The sequence below is a fragment of the Rhipicephalus microplus genome, unplaced genomic scaffold, assembly GCF_043290135.1.
Source record: "Rhipicephalus microplus isolate Deutch F79 unplaced genomic scaffold, USDA_Rmic scaffold_13, whole genome shotgun sequence".
NCBI classification, from domain to species: Eukaryota; Metazoa; Arthropoda; class Arachnida; order Ixodida; family Ixodidae; genus Rhipicephalus; species Rhipicephalus microplus.
Genome location: NW_027464586.1, coordinates 23,468,497 through 23,490,613, shown reverse-complemented (window position 1 = coordinate 23,490,613; position 22,117 = coordinate 23,468,497). Strand labels below are relative to the sequence as shown.

At 44.8% G+C, this 22,117-nt stretch overlaps 1 protein-coding gene across 2 annotated transcripts in view; it reads right to left on the bottom strand.

Annotated features, from left to right (window-relative positions):
• The window catches only part of LOC119162991 (WW domain-binding protein 2-like), a 217,221-nt gene that overhangs the window by 176,803 nt on the left and 18,301 nt on the right, over positions 1–22,117 (bottom strand). For both annotated transcript variants that reach the window (XM_037414876.2, XM_075882658.1), the window contains exons 2-3: positions 14,500–14,602; positions 13,884–14,022 (exon numbers count right to left, since the gene is read on the bottom strand). In XM_037414876.2, the coding sequence (XP_037270773.2) occupies positions 13,884–14,022; positions 14,500–14,602 (242 nt within the window). The remainder of the gene's footprint in view (positions 1–13,883; positions 14,023–14,499; positions 14,603–22,117) is intronic.

Below are 22,117 nucleotides of genomic sequence, written 5' to 3'. Positions count from 1 at the left end.
TTAGGGCACCTGCCTTTGAAGCGGTCGAAAGGGCCGTTTTTAAATGGTTCTTGGACACGCGAGCCGTGAATCTGCCGGTGAGCGGCGCCTTGCTGCAAAGAAAACCGAGAGACTTTGCCTGCATCATGGGCTATGACAACTTCGCAGCAAGTTCGGGTTGGCTCCAACGCTTCAAGGAGCGCCACGACATTGTCGGGAGAGCGGTCTGCGGCGAATCGCAATCTGTCGACGAAGCAGAGGCTACCAAGTGCGCGAAAGAAAACAACCTGCGGCTGCTAGAAAAATACAGCACAGAGGATATTTTTAATGCGGACGAAACGGCTGTCTTTTTCAAGATGTTGCCGCACAAGACGTTAGCCCTCAAAGGCGAGCCGTGCCATGGCGGTAAACAAAGTAAGCTGCGGATCACTGCGCTACTTTGTGCAAACATGACCGGCTCTGAGAAGCTGCCAATTTTCGTAATTGGCAAAAGTGCATCCCCTCGCTGCTTTAAGGGGAAGAGGCAGCTCCCAGTCAAGTACGTAGCCAATCGCAAAGCCTGGATGACGAGGGAGATTTTTTCAAAATGGCTTTGCGAATGGGACGAGAAGCTGGCAAAGGCGAACCGCAAGGTGTGCCTTGTTTTAGATAACTGCACCCCCCACCATACCGCTGCCATGCTTCAAAACATCGAGCTGCTGTTCCTTCCTGCCAACTGCACAGCAAAAATACAGCCGCTTGGCCAAGGCGTGATTATGTCGCTGAAGGCAGGTTACCGCAAGCGTGTGATACACAAGCTCTTGCTCAACATGAGGATGAAGCGAGACACCGATGTTGACTTGTACGCTGCGCTCGAAATGCTTCAGGCGGCGTGGATGAGTGTGACGGCGACCACGATCGCAAACTGCTTTCGACACGCCTCATTAGCCGCCACACCAGATGCCAGCGATGAGCCATCAGACGAGCCCACTGTGCCGGACGGTTTTGCCACATCAGACGAAGTCGCTGCATCATGAACGGAACTTCGTGACGCCGGTGTCGTGCCTGACAGCGAGTCGTTTCGCGACTATGTGAGTGCGGACTCGGAAGTGGTGGCAACGGAGCAGCTCCTGGTTGACGATATTGTGCGCGCTGTCAGTGATCGTAACGAAACCAGTGACGATGACTCTGTCGACGAACAGGAGACGAACGTGCCGACGTCGTCGGAGGCATTAGACGCGATGGACGTACTGCGCCGCTACTTCGGTGCTCACAAGGGCGGCGAAGATGGCTTGAACAATGCAGCCGCAGCTGAGCGAGCCATCGTTCGCATCAGGAAGATGCATCAACGTCCAATTACAGACTTCTTTGCAGCTAAGTCAGCCTGAAATGCAAGCTGTGTATTTTGAGTGCATTAAAACAGGTGCATGACTTTTTCCTTTTTATTTGGGAATGCAGTTATTTTGTTGCATACCACCGTGCGGGGGGATGCTATTTTGCCCACTATTTTTTTTGGGTAACTACAGTGCATAATATTTGCGGTAAATGCCCGCTATGGCTATAACGAAATATTGGTTATAACGAGCAAATAGCGGCGGCCCTCCAATTTCGTTATATTGAGGTTTAACTGTATATATAACCACGAATCGTTTCATCCAAGGAATGCATAGTGAAATTGTATGTGTTTTTGAACTGTAGATTTTGTCAAAATTGAAGAAAAAGTGCAAGAGAAATGAATCAACTGCAACCGATAAAACTCGTGATTTTTCATCAACTGTAATTCCTCTTAATTAGCAACAAAAAGTCATGAAACGTGCACACAGACACAGGAAAGAATAAATGCCATGAATACAGCTTCCCCAGTGATGTGGTTCAGAAATTGGCACGATAGCATCATATTCAGCAGCAGAGGATGATGCTCTTCCAATAGTCGCTATGGACCAATAATTATATGTACGGCAGAAGTTACGGCCGATTCACGCCCCAGCTTCATACCTCTGCCTTCTTACGATTTTCGAGGAAGAGTCCTTGGTACACTTGTTTGAGGTTATGGTAGCGCAGGTTTCAAGTTTTTTTGGGGCAAAGCTCCAAATGGCATCACCCATTTGTCTTCTGTTATTGTTTGTAACACCCGGTGGCACATTGGTATGCGCCACAAGGGATGGACTTTTAGGGGTCAAGCTCCTTAAGCCGTGGGTTGTGCATCCTCGATGTATGTAGTAGGTAGCCACCTCTCCTTTTGTTTTTGAAATGTCCACTAGGATGGCTATACTTGTATTTTTTTTATTTACATATACTGCTGGCCTTACTCTGGCCAAAGCAGGAACGGGAATATCAAAAACAATACTAACAATAAAGCTTAGAACTATCGACAACTTAAGTACTAAACCACAATTAACAAGCAAAAACAAATGAATAAATAAATATGCTTCGCAATAACAAATACACAACATTATAAATGATAAAATATGCACATACAGTATTTCAACATGAGATGAACACTATGCATAAGAAAGTGAGCAAGAGAATCAACTGCAACAAAGCTGTTCAGCATAAACAGAACTTTACATATTAAACGAAAGGTTATTTAAAATTGAACAAATGATTCAGCTGTGTTAGCATTTACTACTTCTTCAGGTAATTTATTCCATTGCGATATAGCATGTGGAAAAAAGAAATACTGATGTATATTAAGATTACTAAACAGCTGCTTGATTGTTTTGTTGTGGTTTGTACGACCAGACCACATGGGGGACTCAGAAATGTAGTTTCACGTGGTATTTTGTAGTGACGATGGTACAGCTGGTATAAAAATTTCAAGCGAGATACAGTTCTACGATGAGTGAGTTTTTTCAATTTGGCCCTGTCGCGAAGAACTGACACACTGGAAAAACGTGAGTATTTCGTGTATATAAACCTCAAGGCCAAGTTTTGCACTCTTTCTAATTTCCTGATCAAGTACTTTTGGTGTGGGCTCCAGATCAGCTCCGAATATTCCAATTCTGGTCTGACAAGAGCTTTGTATGCAGTTAACATTACGGTCAATGACAAACGACGTAATTTTCCTTTTAAAATGCAAGCTTTTTTAGCATGTTGCTGCAAACCTTTTCTACATGTGTTTCCCAAGTTTATCTATTTGTAATTGTAAGACCTAAATTCTTTATTTGATTGTTTTTTTTTTTCAATGTAAGCATTATTGATAGTATAAGAAAATTGTACAGGTTCTTTTTTGTTCCTAAATGTAATACATGCCGTCTTCGAAGTATTAAGCTTCAATCCCCATGTTCGACACCAAAATCCAGGCTGCGGCGGCTGCATTTCCCATGGAGGCGGAAATGTTGTAGGCTCGTGTGCTCAGATTTGGGTGCACGTTAAAGAACCCCAGGTGGTCGAAATTTCCGGAGCCCTCCACTACAGCGTCTCTCATAATCATGTGGTGGTTTTGGGACGTTAGACCCCACATATCATCAATCAAATCAATGTTTCACACCATACACCAATTGAGTGCAACATATCATTGAGTCGAACTTAGTCGGAATGGTCAGTCACATTAGCATACACAACACAGTCATCGGCAAAGAGTCGGATCTTCACAGGCGAATGAACAGACAAATAAATATCATTTATATAAACTAAGAACAATAAAGGGCCAAGTACCGAACCTTGCAGTACTCCCGAGTGAACATCCAATGTATTGGAAATACAATCATTAACGACAACATACTGTTTCCTTGAGGACAAATAACATACTATCCTACGAATGATATTGTGTTCAATGCCTATAGAATGTAGTTTTGTTACCAAATCAGCATGCGGAACAACATCAAATGCTTTGGGAAAGCCCAAAAGTACTGCATTTATTTGACCTCTCATGTTAATAGACTTAAAAAGTCATTCGTTATCTCAGCTAACTGTGTTATTGTAGATAAACCAGACCTAAAACCATGTTGATTTGCATGAATTAAACCATTATCCTCGAGATGTGTCATATTTGCTTTAAATAAAATATGTTCAAGTGGTTTACAAGCTTAATCAATATATGATGAAAAGATGCGAGATGATGATACATGGAGTGTTCACTAAACGGATGGACATACAGAGCGACAGACGCACAGAGAGACACATTGACCTACGATAGGACAGACGGATACACAAATGGACGCACGGACACTTTGCCCACTCATCATCATTCAGACCATGAATAATGCTGTGATTTTTGTTTTTGTTGTTAAATGTGTGTTTTAAGTAAGGCCACTTTAGGATCTCTTGACAGCTATCTGGCCAGCTAAGATGTGAAAGGCAAACATTAATTCACGAATGAACGGTAGGAACCTAATGCAACTTTTTTTTTCCCGCTTCCTGGTCAATGTGCGTAGTGCACTTTGTGTGTTTTGCATTAGACTAGCATTGCCGGTTTTATTGTATATTCACGTAGCTATTTATAACTGCTGCTTTGCGAATCGTGGGCCGTGTTACTGATTGTGCACACTTGTGTGTCGTGATACTGTAAGCTTACTGCATTATTGCTTCCCTGTGTACCGCGGACCGTGTTGCTGGTCACTTGTAAACTTTGTGTTCAAACTCTGCACTCTACCACTCCTGCCTTGACTGCCAAAGGGTGGCTGGCAGTATTGAATAAATACATAAAATAAATAAATAGAGGATTGAAGACACATTCCCTTCAGTGACACAGGAGTTTAAAGCAAGAAATCTTTCACCCGGTGATAAGCAGCGCTTATTTTGACAACAGCTTGACCTTGTTATTGCCTGATCTGCATGCATCTTGCCTGCACTTTGGACTACAGGCACCTTGACAATTCTTTAATTAATGATGATGATGTTTGACGTTTTGTGGCGCAAGGGCTATTTCATGGCCAAAGAGCGCCAGTTCATGGTACTAAAGATATGGACAATGATTTTTATAAGCGGCTGCATAAGGGCCTTAAAATTCCTCTCGCTATGGCTGGTAAAAACATAGAAGTATTAAAATCATGACCATGCTGTGAAAAGTGTGTGGTGTTAATGGATGACAATAGTTTGTGATAATAAAAACCACGGTGGACATGTATGGCATTAGCACAAGTACCTCGATCATTCACACCCTTGCGTCCAAGGGCAGTGAGGCAAGTGCTTTGTTCAGTGTAACCACCGCAGCGTAGACCTCTCTGGAGAGGTCGTTCTATGAATGCCCAGGTATATGCCGTGAAAAGCACAGATGTCTCTCAAAAAAGCCACCAAAAATATATATATAAAAAGTGGTTCCCTACAGAGGAACCACCAACCAGCTGGTCCGCCAGAACGTTGCCTTGTATTTCGCGGTGTCCTGGCACCGAGCAGACTACAACATGCTGCTTGGATGAATAGACTGTGCATAAGAGCAAATAAAGCAAGACAAGGAGGGTTTTTGTGCTTTTTGAAAGTTTTCAGAGCTTTTACTATGCTTAGGGAATCTGTATATATTATTGCCTTCTGTAGTTTTATTTGTTTAATGTGTTTCACAGCTTCGCCGGTGAAAATGCTTGTATCAGAGTGCAGAACGCTGGCTTCCAAAAAGGATGGGCTGACGGCTGTGTACGAGACAAAAGTGTTGGACTTTGAAGCATCCGTAAAAAACTCGGGATATGTGTATTTCCGTTGTAGTCCTAGGAAGCATGTCTGAATATGTGCAATTGGTGCATGCTTCGTAACCTCCAAGAAAGACACGTTGCAATCTATCGCCTGCCACTGCCACGGTGACAGCCATACTGCGGGAGCCATCAAAAGGTGTTCAAGTGGTACACCGGCTTCCTTCGCAAGGCCCTTCACACGTAGTGAGTAGGGCTGTCTCATAGAAGGCCGTTTCTCAAACACAGCAAGACAAGACATGCCATTAATTGTTGAATGTGATGGGTGATCCTTGTCTGCATTCACTTTAAGATAACATTTAAAAGACATGTAACATCTCTGTAGGTGGAGCGACCATTCGTTCGATTCCACGAGGCTACTGCAAAAAGCGCCCGTAGAGAGGCGGACGCCCAGATGATGAACAGGGTCAAGCATTTTTAGGGCAGTAGGTGTCACAGACTGATATGCTATTGCCCCATAAACTAGGCGGGTACATATGAGGCTTTTATACAAATTCATTAAACACTTTTTGTCACTTCCCCCGTAGTGCGTGACAACACATTTAGAACGTTCATGGCTTTTATGCACTTGTTTTTTAAATACTTCATGTGTGGTATGAAGGTTAGCTTGATGTACAAGATTTGTGTTCAGTTTTAACAGAAGGACGTTGCACATGCAGTTGAACATCGGGTTCCTAATGAATGCCTCTCTTCCTGGAGAACAAGACAAACATGCTTTTCTGTGCATTCAGTCGGAAACCGTTTTCTTCTGCCCATTTGGGGACTTAGTTCAGACCAAGCTGAACCTGCTGCTCACACATGGCCATATTGCAAGATCTAAAGCCAAGCTGGACATCGTCGACATATGTACAATAAAACATATTGCGAGGGATGGACAAGCGCAGAGAATTCATTCTGACAATAAAAAGTGTGCAACCAAGTAGACCACCTTGCGGCACACCTGTTTCTTGGACAATTAATTGGGAAAGAATGGTGCCTACTTGAATGCGGAATGTCTGATTTGACATGTAACTTTTGATTATAGTGAACATTCTGCCACGCACACCAAGGTGGAACAGGTCTTTTAATATTCCAAAGCGCCATGTTGTATCATATGCCTTTTCAATATCGAGAAACACAAAAGAGGAAATATTGCTTATGAACGAAAGCGTTTCTGATCTGTGCCTCGATATGGATCTACCCTACCGAATTCCACATTGAAATGGGTTGAAGCAAATTGTTCGTTTGAAGGAAATTTACAAGTCGGCAGTTTATTACTCTTTTGAAAAGTCTGCACAAGCAGCTTGAAAGTGCAATAGGCCTATAACTCGAAACTGAGGAAAGGTCCTTGCCCTGTTTCAAAATGGGAATAATAATAGCCTCTTTCCAGGAAATAGCGATAGCGCCAAAGAACCAGATAGCATCGTACAAAGTAAGGCTTTTTGCGTTTAGATTTACAGGTTTTTTTAACACTGGATGCCCGCACGTGCGAGCTGGTAGTTCAAATTCTGGGCCTCGCCTGGTGAGGCAAGGCCTTGATATCTCAGCACCGTGGAGTCTCCGGCCTCTGTTCGCGAGTAGGCGGAGTAGTCTGGACTATAGCCGCCTTGGGGGCAGGTGCCACAACCGCTGACTCGCTTCGCGTGGGCCGAAGGAGTGACGAGTGCTGGTGCGGCGGTGCGCCCTGACGCACCGCATCAGCATATGTAGGTCCATAGAATGGTGAGACTCTTCGCCCTGCTTCCTTAAATGAAATGTTCTCCTTCACCTTCGATGTAATTGTCTCTTTTTCTTTCTTCCAGTATGCGCAGGAGCGTGAATATGCGACATGGTTTCCTTCACAGTTTACACAGTGTGGTGATTATTTGCAGTTCTTAGACAAGTCGCCTAAGACTTCGCATTGAGCACAAGTCTGGTGACCACGACAGCTTTTAGAGCCATGGCCATACCTATGGCATTGAAAGCAACGACGAGGGTTCGGTATGTATGGCCTGAGAGAGGTCTTCGTGTACCCTGTCTGAATAGATTCCGGCAGTTTACTGGAAGCAAACATGAGTATTAAGTGTTTCATTGGCATTTCCTTGTCATCTTTTTCAATGATAATTATACAGTCAAATCTCGTTACTACGAACACCGAATTAACGATTTTTTCAGATTTACGAATATTTTGAAAATCCCCGCCAGATTGCCTATATATTTTCAATGTAAAAATATTTCAGAACAACGAATTTCAGTACAATGTATATTTCAGAATAACGTACATAATTTATTTGCTCGCCTATACGCAAGGAACATCAGTATTACGAATTTAGTTAAAAGTAGCAGCACCGCAACTCTCACGTAGCGCAGTAGCCGCTGTTTTTTTCCATGCACGGAAGCTATCATCATCCCCGTGTTGAGAGCCGACTGCTAGCGCCACCACACAGGTATGGTTTGATGTGTGGCAGCTTAGCAGGCCTAGCCTCGTTGCCTCGTCCTTCGTCGTGCGTCCTTCGTGCCACGCACGTGTGAAGTCTGCTGCGTTTTGTTGTCGTTCTTTTTTTCTTAGCTTTCTGCAAAGTATTTGGAGACCCGACGATGAATGCACCAGGTGACAGCGCTAAGAAGAGGCGAAAGCAGTTTTCCCTGCAAGAAAAGGTGGATTTGTTGAGGGAACTTGACTCGGGCAAAAAGCAAATCGACCTTTGCAGGGAGCGTGGCATTGCCCCGTCGACTGTCGCGACCATATGGAAAGACAGAGAAAAGATTCTGAAGCTTCACCGAGAGTCACAACTTGCACCTACGAGGAAACGGTTGCGCCTGGAAAATTTTCAAGATGTCGACCAAGCTGTGCTGACCTGGTTTAAAGATGCCCGGCTGCAAAACATCCCAGTGTCTGGCCCAATGCTTCAAGAAAAAGCCCGCGAGTTCGCCGACGCACTTGAAGTAACTGGGTTTGATGCAAGTGCGGGTTGGCTTTTTCGTTTTCGCCAGAGAAACGGCATAACCTGGCAGGTAGTCTCAGGTGAAGAAAAGGCTGCGGACAAAGAGGGTGCAGATTCTTGGCGGAACAATCGTTTCCGAGAGGTGGCAGAGTCGTACTCCGAAGACGACATTTTCAACGCGGACGAGACCGCGTGCTTCTACCAGCTCTTGCCAGATCGGACGATGCACTTCAAAGGTCAGCAGTGTAAAGGAGGCAAGAAGTCGCATCTCCACGTGACGGTCTTACTCTGCTGCAATGCGTCGGGCACGAAGAAAATCAAGCCGCTTGTCATTAGAAAATACGCAAAGCCTCGCTGCATGAAGAACGTCGTATCCCTACCGTTCGACTATTGTGCGAACAAGCGTGCCTGGATGACAAGAGAATTGTTTTCGCAGTGGCTCATCAAACTCGACGAACAAATGAGGAAAGAATATAGAAAAATTCTTTTGATCTTCGACAACTGTTCAGCCCACATTGTAATGTTCGCTTGACGCACGTTCGCCTGGAGTTTCTGCCACCGAACAACACGTCGTTGCTGCAACCACTAGATCAAGGCATCATAAAGAGTGTTAAGGCGGAATTTCGCAAGCGCCTTGTGCAGCGTTTTATTATAAATATCCGCTTAAAGCAGCCGACATCAGTCAACGTTCGTCAAGCGGCGGAAATGCTGACGGGAGCTTGGTGGAACGTGAAGACGTCAACAATCCGTAACTGTTGGCGAAAAGCAGGCCTAATCAAGGCGCCTGCCCAAGTTGAAGACAACCTGGAAGAGGACCACAGCAACCCAGGAGACCTGTGGACTGAGGTTGAGGAACTGTTGCCCGACGTCTCTTCCTTCGATGACTACGTGGAGAGCGACAGCGCCGCACTAACGTCGGCGGACATGACAACCGAGGAGATTGTCAACAGCGTTCGCGACGTCTCCAGTGACCACGACGACGACGACGACGACGACCCGAAGGAAGAGGACTCTGTATCACCGAACACTGACGAGGATGAGACCATATCACACTCGGATGTTTTAGTGCACATGAACAAAGTCCGCACCTACATTGGTCGGTGCAGTGATGTGCCCGATGAGGTGCTACGTAAGGTGGAAGGTGTTGAGGCGTACTTAATCAGCCGTTTGTGCTCCACGCGTCAGAAGAAAATCACAGATTTCTTCAAATAAAGAACGTTTGAAGTGTCTGTAATTTTTTTGTTTTTTGTGTGTGTTTGCTTGTCGGCGCACACGGCAACTGCCAAGGTACGTCATGTTCGCTCCTAGGTTTGACCTCTTGCTTACAATCGAAGTTTTTCATTACAACGATATTTCAAAATAACGTACGAGTTGCGGCGGTCCCACTTAATTCGTTATATCGAGATTTGACTGTATGTACATTAGTAACATTTTGGCTTTTCCACCCCTACAAAAGTTCAGTTTCGGTCAGGTCAAGTAAGTCTGCGTTAGATACCACTCCGCGAGTCATATTCATTGATCTATGTGGTGTTACGGTGATTGGTACGTCGCCAAAGTTGAGAGGCCGTCTAGTTTTTCAAATTGTTCTTTGTCCCAAATTTCGAGAAGAAGGTCTCCGCTAGCCATTTTGGTTACCTTGTATCCACCCCGAGAGTTTCGGTAAGACACCTGGCAACTACGAAAAGTGGTACGTTTCTGGCTTCCTTTCCAGTTTTCTCACAGTGAATGACGTGAAAGTGAAAAAACGTTGCTAAGGGCTGATTGAAAAAATTTGTCATCGGTGCATACCCGCTTCAAGCCGGTACGATCAGTATGTTGGGGGAATGCTTCATGCATGCCGGCCTTATATTTATTCAGCAGCGTTGGCGGACACCCACCATGAAGCCCTACAAGGGGATGCTGCAAGTTTGCGGATGCTGAAAGCTTGCAGACGTCAGCCGAACAACACTGTCATAACCCGATGCGCCTAGAGCAAGGTAGGCTATTTGCACAGGGTTAACCGTTGCCGCCAGGAAAATTGGAAATAAACAGAAGAGAGAAGTAGACAGGATACACTAAAAGTGAGAGATAAAGACGAAGTTGTAGGGGAAAGATATAGAAAAAGGCGATTGCCGATTTCCCCAAGGTGGGTCAGCCCAGGGGTGCCGTCTACGTGAAGCCGGGGCCAAAGAAATGTGTTACCTCTGCCAGGAGGCCTTAAAGGTCCGATCACCTGGCGTCGACTCAACCCCCCGGATCCCCTTTTCTCCAGACACAGCTCAGCCACGCACGGCTAGGTGCAGGAGAGGTCAAAGCCCCCCGTTAGCTTGGGTTCGTAATGTCGCTACACACAGAATGCCTGCTTGTGCAGACGCCCCTGCGGGATTCCCTAATTAAAGAACGAAAGTGATCGTCATTGTTCCAATGCATTGTCCCGCTAGGGTCTCCTCCTCTGTGCTGGGTATTCAAGAAACATTCGAAAAAATTATTCGGTTGTTCTATTATGCGCTGTTCGGTTCGTTATTTAAAATTTTTGAATATTTACACCCCTTGATGTTTACAGAGCTCCGATGCATTCCCAGCTTCTCTTTAAGGAGCACCTCAGCCTTAACGCTCTGATAAAACCATGCCTGCCCTAAATAATTGGCATCAAAGCATGAACACTTCTCCCTGCATTCATGCATGTTCAGCATAGTTATATTTAAAATGTTTGAAAAAAGAGTTTAGCTACTTTTTTAGCTCCTTGGTGGATGTTTTTAGCTATTTCTAGCTACTTTTTTGCTCCAATCAAGCTATTCTAGCTATATTTGCTCTCCGACATTTGCCAATACTGCCATGCAAACGAAATCATCGCAAGCATAGGAAGACCAAGAAATGTAAGTCATGACACTCAGGACATACATGTCACGATTTTCATGTTATGACTAGTCACTCATGCTCGTCATATAGACATTTTAGGCTATACCAATTCGGGTATAGATACCATTATCGAAACCGCCACGAGAGCTAAAGGTCATGGGTGGGTAGGTAGGAAAGTGGGTGGGTGGGCGGGCACGCGGGCAGGCAGGCGGGCAGGCAGGTAGGTAGGTAGGAATATAGACAGATACGGCCAAAGTTGCCAAAGTTCCCTAACAAATGCTTCGAATTTGATACGGCTGTTGCATGGAATTAATCACGAATAATCAAAGTTGGTGACGCCGTGCAAACCCACCAGCGCCACAAAGTGATTCTTTGACTGCTCATGAGTGCACTCGTGAGCTGCACATTTCGCGGACCTTTCAGGTAAACTACACAACGTGTCTTCTTGCTACAAGTTTCAAGGTCACCGTATGCTGCCCCCCCCCCCCCCCCCCCTGCTCCCTTTGCCCTTCTCTCTGCTCTTCAGTTTTTATCCTTCGCCTGTCTCCGCTACGCCAGCCGGCATGTGTGTACAGTCTGCACGACTTGCTCACTGTTGGCGAGCGTGTGTGGTCAGAATGGCGGACGGGAGGCCTTACGAGCTTTTTTCTGCCACTCAACAAAATGTAGCAACAGAATCGAACCCATTGCGCTGTAAAATGTTTTGGGAAAATGTCGAAAGTGTGACCTCTTGGCTTGAGCATAATCCACGCGTTAGGTGCCGCATTGTGGAGCGCTTGCTCATAGCTGTTGACCACCTGGCAGCAAACTTGCCGCTGCCAGCGTCCTAGTATTCAGCTGTGGAGATGCTGAAGACAGTAGACGGTGGTGACGGCTACATGCGTGCAAAACTGTTTTCCTGAGGCTGACTTTGTTGATGTCAGGCCCGATTCTGAGCCTGAAGCTTCCGAACAGAACCACGCCGGTGGCGATTTGTGGCGGCGTGCCATCGACTGCAACAGCAAAACATCTGTTGCGATGGTTTCATCACGGGCGATGAGGATGCGGACACTGCAAAACTGTGCACCGATTAGGGCATTTAGAATGTATACGCGGTAAGAGCGACATGCGGGAATTGGACGGCGAAACTATGAAGCAAGTGCCCACAAGCGTGCTTGTAGCAATTGGCTACATTAATAGCCTCAGGCAGCTTCGGCGAAGAGCACGCTGCCACTTTAATAAACTAAAGGCCATCCTTATCGCTTCTGTTCTTCAAAACACGTCCACCACGAACTTTTTTTTATGGAAAAAAGTTTGTTTTCACTGACAACTTTTTTTAAAATTTAAAGTATAATTCAAGTAGTTTGGACTTCGGGAAATCGCGAACAGACGACGCGACACGTTGAGGTTCGTTATAAGCGGGCTCGACTTAGTGGTTCTAAAACTGTTTTTGCTATCCACCACCCATTAAAACAACATAATCATTACAAATATACAGTAAGTAATTATTATGAGCGGGACAGTTTATTTAGGACTTCTCATATTTCATTTTTTTTTGTTCATCAGAATGTCTTGTACTCACTTGTTACTAAATTTTCAGCATTCTGCACAGATTGTGGAGTAAATGAGCCATTCATGGCTCATGAAAATAAAACTTTAGTGCCACGAAAAGTGTCTAAAAAGAGCTACATTTTACACACAGTCATGGTACAAAAAAAAACTATGCAGCTTGCCATAAAACCTGGTTTAAAAACATATTTGAAATCAGCATAAAAGCCCATGTAAGCAGCAATAACTTCGTTGCCCTCGACTGCAGATTAAAGATGCTTTTTTATGGGTTAGTCTCTCCCAGTAAGTTCAGGACCGTCCCTATGTGTGATCAACTAATTAATGTCAACCCATTCACAGTGCACTTTAGTTTCATGGTGTACAATTTTAACAAATTTTTCACGCATCATAGTTAATTGCTGATCCTACAAGTTATTAGATTGCCACGTGTATTAATTTAATGCATTAGAATTTCGCTCACAGAGACTGTTGAAAATGTTTGGCACAGACTGCACCAAAATCTTTCAGAAGATTCACAGTTGTTTAAGATTATTCTGTTAAAACTGCGCACAGAACGCGAGTAGTCTAATGTACCTGACAGCTTATGCTCACACCAGCAATAATGCTGAAACTTCCAATATGTCGTGCTTTACCACTCGTTAGTTTTGATTGACAGTCAACGCTCCCTTTGGCGCTATCAGTAGCTTGAGTTTCATTTCCTCGGCACAAGTTCCCCCAAATGATAAAAAGTTTCATCTGAAATGCCCCGACTGTTGTCTTTCTCAACGTCATTACAATAAGGTAGTCTCGCTCTACTTGTTTACCTCTTGCTAGTTATGACAACCGCAATCGTCACTGACAGCTGTGAGACATAAAACAAGGGGACCAACCCGTAACACATTGGTTCATGCAGTTGAGTGTAAAGGGCAGGCCTTCTGTGCTCAATAAAGAGCAACTGAGCGCAGCCTATACATCCTGATCCATCAGCTGAATAACCTCTCAACACAATGCTGCTAGAGAGACAGGGCAGTACCATTCTGCTCAGCCTTGACAGTGCCCTTGATGTAGTTTGCACCGAAGATGGGCTGCTCCAGGTCAAGGTTGCTCATGGTGAAGAAAGGAAAGCTGAACGACTGCAGAAAATCCTTGCTGTTGCTGTTAGTGAACACCATCTGCAACAGAAGCGTACGTTAGCTGAGCTAGCCTAGTGGGTCACAAAAGCAGCCATTGCTCAAGAGCACATAGTTTAACAGAAGCAGCATCATTTTTAACAAATAAACAAAAGAAATTGCTCAGACCTGCAACCTGTCAATTAGAGACAAAGCTTGCGTTGATAAACCATCAATTCATGAGAACGAATTTAGTTACCTGTGCCAATCCTGCTTATTTCTAACTGCACCTAATCCACCAAATGCAACCGCTACAGCAGGGTGAATCAATATTTGTCATATTGAATATCTCATTTAATATGTGTATTAGTGAAGCAGAAATGTGCAGCACATCAAGAGCCCTAGCAACTAGCAGATACAACATACTCTCAGAGATATCTTAGAATGTGGCAGTCGTGATTCAGCTAGGATTCAATGTTAAGAAGCGTCATGCATCGCTTTCGGTAATGGGAACATTTGTGTCGGCAAGAGAACGCTCACCCGGTGCGTGGTGAGGTAGATGCGTCCTTTCTTGGTGCCATGGAACTGATGCGCATCAGAGCCCTCAAACGTCAGCTCCACTCCGTCACAGTAGAGCAGAATGCTGATAAGAGAGATAGAGAGGAATGAGAGCAGCCTCAAAAAGCTATTTTTATTTTTTCAACACTCATCAATAGGGTCATTTGTTTATCCTACTGCTGCTGTTGGCATCACACACTGTGCCTTCCATTACACACTGCATAATATCCCTTCAGTGATTGCTTTGCCTGGACAACCTGACCCTAGCCCTAACTTAGAAACAAGAGCACTCTATATTGGCTTCGTAGCTTGTACAAGGTTTGGCTGCAATCAGTCTGTGCTGTGTGGCATGTTATCTTGTCGTCCACTTTCCTTTCTTCCCATAAACACTGCCTCATTATAACAAATTTGCGTCTTACATGAAAATAGTTCCTTACATCCGAGAATTCCTTATAAAGCTTGATTTTATATCTATTGCAAGACTATTTTTCATCTACATCGTTATAGCTGGTATTTCGCTATATCTGGGTTCGTTACATCGAGGTGCGAGTGCACTAACACTCCCCATTACTTTTCCAGGCTTTATTGTCTGTTAGTTCTCATTATTATCGTGCCTAACAACAAAAACGAGCCCCTAAAACTACGCTTTCCTTCACTCTATAATCACGCAGTTCCTCACTGTAGAGTGCTATTGATGTAAGCACGGAGATTTTTTCCTTTTGTGTGGTTAAGTGCACATAACAATTTTCGCTAGAAAAAAAACCAGCCTAACAAGCTCCTGATTACATATGAAGCAGCGCACGACAACAGGCACAAAAGGAACAATAGGGATACTGCTGCACTCTCGACTAGTTTATTTCCCAAAAAAACATCGTTATTATACAACAAAATGGTGTACCACGTGCTACAATGAGGTTCAGGGCACACTTTGTAATCGCTCAAAGTTATCAATGCTTGGCTAATGCAGTACTCTTTTCTCTTTGTGATGTGGAAGGCCTCCATCACTTCCCTGATCACCTCATCTCTGTGACTGGAAAGTATTTCAGTCTCAGAAAGCAGCGGGGAGCAGCCACGCTCTGAACAATGCCGTCTTATGAGTGAGTAAGCATTATTAGCTAATGCTCTCTTGTGCTCCGTCAACCTTGTATCTATGCGCCGGCCAGTTTGGCCGATGTACATCTTCCCGCATGACAAGAGCAAACAGTATACTACCGCAGTTCTGAACTCAACAAACGAAAAAACATGCTCGACAGTTGGTCACTTCCTATCCAGCCTGGCGCAGATTTTCCCTAGTTTGTTAGGAGCAGAAAAAACAACATGTATTCCATATCGGCTGCCTATATTCTACAGATTATGTAATATGCTATGCAGAGGGTATTTAGATGCAAAAAGAAAAGATTACTGCATTAGCCAAGCAATGATAATTTTGAGCAATTGCAAAGTGTGCTTTTTAGAAAATATGCTGTAGCCTGAATGTCATTGTAGCACGTGGTACACCATCTTATTGTATAATAACAACGTTTTTCTGCGAATAAACTAGTTGAGAGTGCAGTGGTGTCCCTATCGTTCCTTTGTGCCTGTCGGCGTGCGCGGCTTCATACGTAATCATGAATTATTAGCAACTCACCCAACTTTTGACATTACTTAACAAGCTCCTTTTCGTGCTAACATAAAAACGAAGCTGTGCAGTTCCTCGTGTATGCCTGGCACTAAACAAGTTTCACTTTGTAAAATGAAGAGAAATCCATAATTCTGCCTACGTGAATATTAAGTACCTCAGCACTTCCCATCACTATTACCAGGTTAATGACTGACGATGTTTTCCATGTGTCAGGATGTTGAGCACTTCTCTTTTTATTCACACACATGGCTAATTTTCAGCGGGATTGTGAGCAAGGCGCATCGCACTATCATGTGGTGGCCGCCGTAACTATGCTGCTCAAATGAGCCAATGGCCACGAATTTCGGGTTAGCGGTGCGGTAATTTGGGTTTATGGCATCATTTGCAAAGCAAAAGCGAGAGATTTTTTCTAGCCGATTTTAAGAAGTCATTGAACATTCCCAGCCACCCACTGTGACCTAACATTCAACTTATATTCTCTCGGAAGCATGCACTATCAATTAGCAGTGTTTTTAGACCACACGCAAAAACGAACATCAAGAAGTATTGGTTCAAAAAAGAGCTTCCCTAAAGAAACTGCAACTGTAAAAAGCCTACAAAGTGAAAACAGCACTCGTGCAAATTTCATTTTTCTTTTGAAAACCAAGAGAAAGGGGAACACACTCGCTATAGACAGTGTACAGAGCACACCAAACACGATTCCTGGCGGACTATTCTCTATGAATCTACCCGGTGGAAATGTCCTCTTCGGTGGAGCTCAGTCAGAAAAAAAAAGCGGCTAGTCAAGACATCGTGGTGTTCTTCAGCCCGTTGAAGCATCAAACCCACCAGCAGATTGTCAGTGAATTGAGGAAGGAATCAAACGAGACGTAACACTTGAACAAACCTGACAAATGTGAACTTGCATATGAACATGTCAAGGTTTTGAGAACCATGCCGGGAACGCGTACAGACTTTCCAGGCGTGTTAGGCAGGTGGCTACATTAAACCTAATTCAAGGGTCTACATGGTCACAGTTCGTGCACAGGCTCCAAGATGCATACCCAAAAGCAGATTTCTGGGCTCAACATTCATTGCGGTGAAATGCATTCTAGCCCTCTTATTTGGGTCAACAGTTGTCAAAGCTAATCGACGATAAATACACTGAGTTTTAGCCAATCGGGGTAGGTCGAAGTGAACTCTCCAAAAGGTGAATAAGTCAAGAGAGAGAGAATTAACTTTTATTGACTAATGTATAGAGCCTTTCGTTGGGTGGGGCACTTCAGTCCAAGGCTTCATTGCCTTGCGCGACCCTGTGAGCCCATTGAACCAGCTCCTGCTCTTCCTGCCGGCGTTAGCTGCGCAGAGCTGACACTCAAGAGGAAGGGGTAGGGATGAAAGGAACACCCTGCGGAGCAGAGCATTCCCATGTAGAGTGGTACACTGTATGTACAGATCCACAGAAAGGGCAGTAGGAGGGTACAGAGTTGAATGAAAGCGATTTAGCATGTATTGGCAAGGAAATAAATTTGTTTGCAGTTGTTGCCAAGTGGCGGCATCTGCTCCGTTTAGTGAAGGATGAGAATGTGTATAACGGCTGCTCTGTCGGTAGTACTCCAGCGTCGCGTTGCAATTTAGTGGCTCTGCTTGTGCCAAGTCTGGGTCCAACAGCTCCTTCAGTGGTGCCCGGCAAGTCAGACCTCGAGCAACCGCATGAGTGCTTTCATTGCCATGGAGAAAGGCGTGTCCAGGAGTCCTGACGATATGCACCGGGCGTAATGCGGATGGCGAGACAGTAGAAAGGATTCTGTGTGTATTGGCAGCCACAAGTCCTTGAGTGAAGACACGGCACCAGCTTGTGAGTCTGTCCTATGGTGACAGGGGAATTATGTGACAGTAGATATAATTATAGGTTGGCAAAAAAGTAAGACTCACTTAGATTCACTTAAAGGCCGATTATCTCTGCCTGACTAAGATACCTCCACCCACACATATGCTTAGATGAAGTGCAGCAAAAAAATTGATATTACCTTTTTTTTTTGGAGGGGGGCACAGACATGTCAAATTTAACAAGCATAATAGATGTCAAAACACGCACATTAAAGTAATAATTCACAGTCAACACTAATTTGCCCTTAGCAAAATTAATCTCTAAAAACTGAAAACATGAGAATTTTTGGACAGAAAACCAGGTACTATACAGAAATACATTTACAAAAAAATGAAGATGACCGACTTTTATACAAAAATACAAAAGCAGAAAAAACACTCAAATAAATATTTATAATGAATAGTATAATTAGGGCACAGTAGAAGTAAGAAAATACTCCTTAAGCTTTTTCTTCACACTGTTTTTAACAATACTTCGTTCTTAAAGTTCATGAGCATAGCTATTGTAGTGGAGTATATAAGGTATTTGATCTGATAAGGTTTGCTTCCATGAGTTGTCCTGATTAAATAAAGGTAGTCAAAAACTGTCAAAACGTAGGTTAAAGTAAGGCATGGGCAGCAATGCTCCATATACGGTACTTACTCGCATGTTAGGGGCACCTTTTTTCCAGAAAATCAGGCTGCAAGTTTGGGGTGCATCTACCGTGCGGAGTAAAATTTCCGAAAATTTCACTTGCGACTAATATAGGGGGTATGCACATGATGCCATCCGCGATTATCACTAGCGTCGGGGTTGTCATTTTGAAGGTGCACGCGCTCGGCGCAAGGGTATAAAATTCACTGCATGTGCTGTGTATGAAATCTGCACAGCAACTTGGGTGCTTACACTTTCTGCAAGCAAAAACATGAACAGCACGACGGCGCGAACGGACGGACCTTCAAGATGGCGTGGCGATGGTGTTGCCTTCTTGTGGATGAAGGCTCATACTCTCTATCATGGCTACGCTGCACTGCACCTGTGTGCGCTTCTCACGGCCTTCCCACCCATCGCAAAAGCAACGGGAGAGATTCTGAGTATGTTTCAACACCCATCGATGGTAAAGAAGATGCGACCCTGACCTTGCATCTCCCGCGCCGAACGAATGGCACAAAAAATGGGAGTTCTCGATGGAGAAGGGGAAAGGCATCATTCAAAAAGTAGGGAGGACAGAAGGACGATATATTCCTTTGAAACAAAAAACTAACATAATCAGAGTGCTCACTGCATAACGTAGGTACAGTCGAACACGGGTATATCGAACTCGCCAAAAAAGGTTAATTAGTTCGATATATGGCATAATTCGATATAGGCCCGATATAGGTTTTGACACGAGGCACATAACAAACTAGAAGAAAAGTACTTTATTAATATGGTGGCTTACTTGCGTGCCCTACTGTCGAACAAAATATTCCCTGATATTTTTCTGTGTCAACGACATCGCTGCCTGCGACAGCACACACGCCTCTTACGTTGTCCAACGAGTCGGAGCAGCTGAGGCCGCAACCTTCCACATTCAAGCAATAGCGCCGGACCAACACAAGTGTACTAATCACTTAGGAGGATGTAGGCAATGGGCCGTCGTCGATTTCCATATTGCTGTCGCTTTGGCTCGTGGTCGGCACGACGTCTGCAATGTAATCCTCATCCTGTAATTCGCCCATCCTGGGGACATCATCGTCCGCACTGACGAACTCGTCGAATGTCGATCCGTCGATAGCACCCGGGAACTCTGCCAGCTCGTTCCAAACTTCGGCGGAAACACCTGCGGTGTCTTCAGTGCTGTCAGAATTTGGGGTGTCATCACCAGGCATGCGGAAGCCGGCATGCCTAAAGCAGTTCTGGAACGTCTTTTTCTTGACGTCTGCAATGTAATCCTCATCCTGTAATTCGCCCATCCTGGGGACATCATCGTCCCCACTGACGAACTCGTCGAATGTCGATCCGTTGATAGCACCCGGGAACTCTGCCAGCTCGTTCCAAACTTCGGCGGAAACACCTGCGGTGTCTTCAGTGCTGTCAGAATTTGGGGTGTCATCACCAGGCATGCAGAAGCCGGCATGCCTAAAGCAGTTCTGGAACGTCTTTTTCTTCAGATCTGCCCACGATCTACTCAACATAGTAATAGCTCCGAGCAAGTCGATCTTAAGCTCCCTGCCGACACGAAGGTTCTGCAGCAGCCTCACCACCAGGCGCTTCCAACAGCCGGCTTTCATTGCGCGTATAACGCCTTGATCCAGTGGTTTCAGTACAGACGTAGTGTTCGGGGGCAAAAAAGGCAGCTCGATGTTGCTGAAGGTCATACTGCAGTGGTGCGATGAACAATTATCCACGAGCAGGCACACCTTGCGATTTTTGTCAACCAAATCATCATTCCACCACGACGATAGCCATCTGCTGAAAAGCTCCCCGGTCATTCACGCTTTTGAGTTTGCTCGGTAGGTAACTGGAAGCGACCGCGCATTTCGAAAACACCGCGGTGCCGTGCTTTTCCTGATAACCAGAAGTCGAAGCTTTTTCGATCCGTCTAAATTAGCTGCTAACAGCACGGACACACGAGCTTTGTTTGCCTTGCCGCCGTTTGTGTTGTCGCTACGACACGCAAGTGTCTTGTTTGGCAACATTTGCCAAAATAGAGCGGTGCGTACGCATTGAAGATATCTTGAGCTCTATATCTTGCTGCGGTATTTCGCCAGTTTTCCTCGAGCCATTTTTTCTACGCTGTCCAGGTCCACTGCTCTGCTTTCACCTGTAACAGCTTTGCCAATAATGTCGTGCCGTTCTTTGAACCGCTGAAGCCAGCATGAACCGCCTTGGAAATCATTCCTGCCAAGCAGAAAAGCAAGGTTCTTGGCTTTCTGCTTGATCATAGGGCCGGACACCGGGATGTTTCACGACCGAACGTCCACAAACCACTTGTAAACGGTTGCTTCAACATCTTCGTACACAGCAGCGCGCACACGTCGGGCGCCACGGGCACCTGGCCTTTTGTCCGACTGGGCCCTGATGTCTGCCTTGTTCTTCAGGATAGTACTCAAGGTGCTCCTCGGAATTTTGTACGCGGCGGCGACATCGGACTTCTTTTCACCGCACTCAACCCGATTGATGATTTCGAGTTTCGCGGAGAACGGCAAATTTTGCCTCTTTGCGCAAGCCATGATGACAGCGCGCCAATACAGTTCACAGAGCACCAACAGCCAACACCACAAACCACACTGAATCGGCAGCTGCAGGCACACAAGCATTAAGAAAGAAAAAATGGTGCTCACTTCTACCGCCTCCATGCCTCGGAGAAAGCACGACGGTCTCTGATTGGCTGTAAGCACTGCGAGCAGGCCAGCATCATTTCTTGGAGGGGGTGTTTGCCCGCGCACAACCGGGTCTAACCAACTTTTTATAGTGTGGCGCCGGCAGTATTCGCCACCACCGCGAGGAAAAGCCAACTTGCTGGGGCACTTTTGAGGCACATGGAGTTTGATATATCAGTTGTCGTTGCTATTTTCGTTCGATAAAACAGTAACTGTTACTGTATATTCTCAATGTAAACTTACCGTGTTTAGGAATTGTTCGATATATGGGATAATTTGATATAAACAGGTTCGATATAGTCGGGCACGACTGTATACTTATTTATTTATTTTATTTATTTAGGAATACTGTCAACTCTCATGCCAGAGTCCTTACAGAGAGGGTAACATAACAAAACATTATAGCAAAAAGAACATTATTAGCAAATAAACAAATACAGGATGAATCAAGATCAAACGCTACAATTCTACAGATAATCATCCAAGGTCTGTTCAAATTTCGACAAATCGTTCAGGTCAACATCATAAGCATTTGCTCATGGATAATACCAGCTGAAACTCAGTAAAAATGTGCAAGAATCAGTTAACAAAGCATAATGCAAGAGGCATAAAACACTGTAAACCATCAGAGAGAGAGAGGTAAACAATGCTGAACCTGTTCTGTAAGCAGAGAGCACCAAATATCTTTGGCTCTTGGTCTCATTGAACAACGAGGCTGCAATCAACAGAGGTCACTTACAGAAATGTTGAGCATGCCTCTCCTTT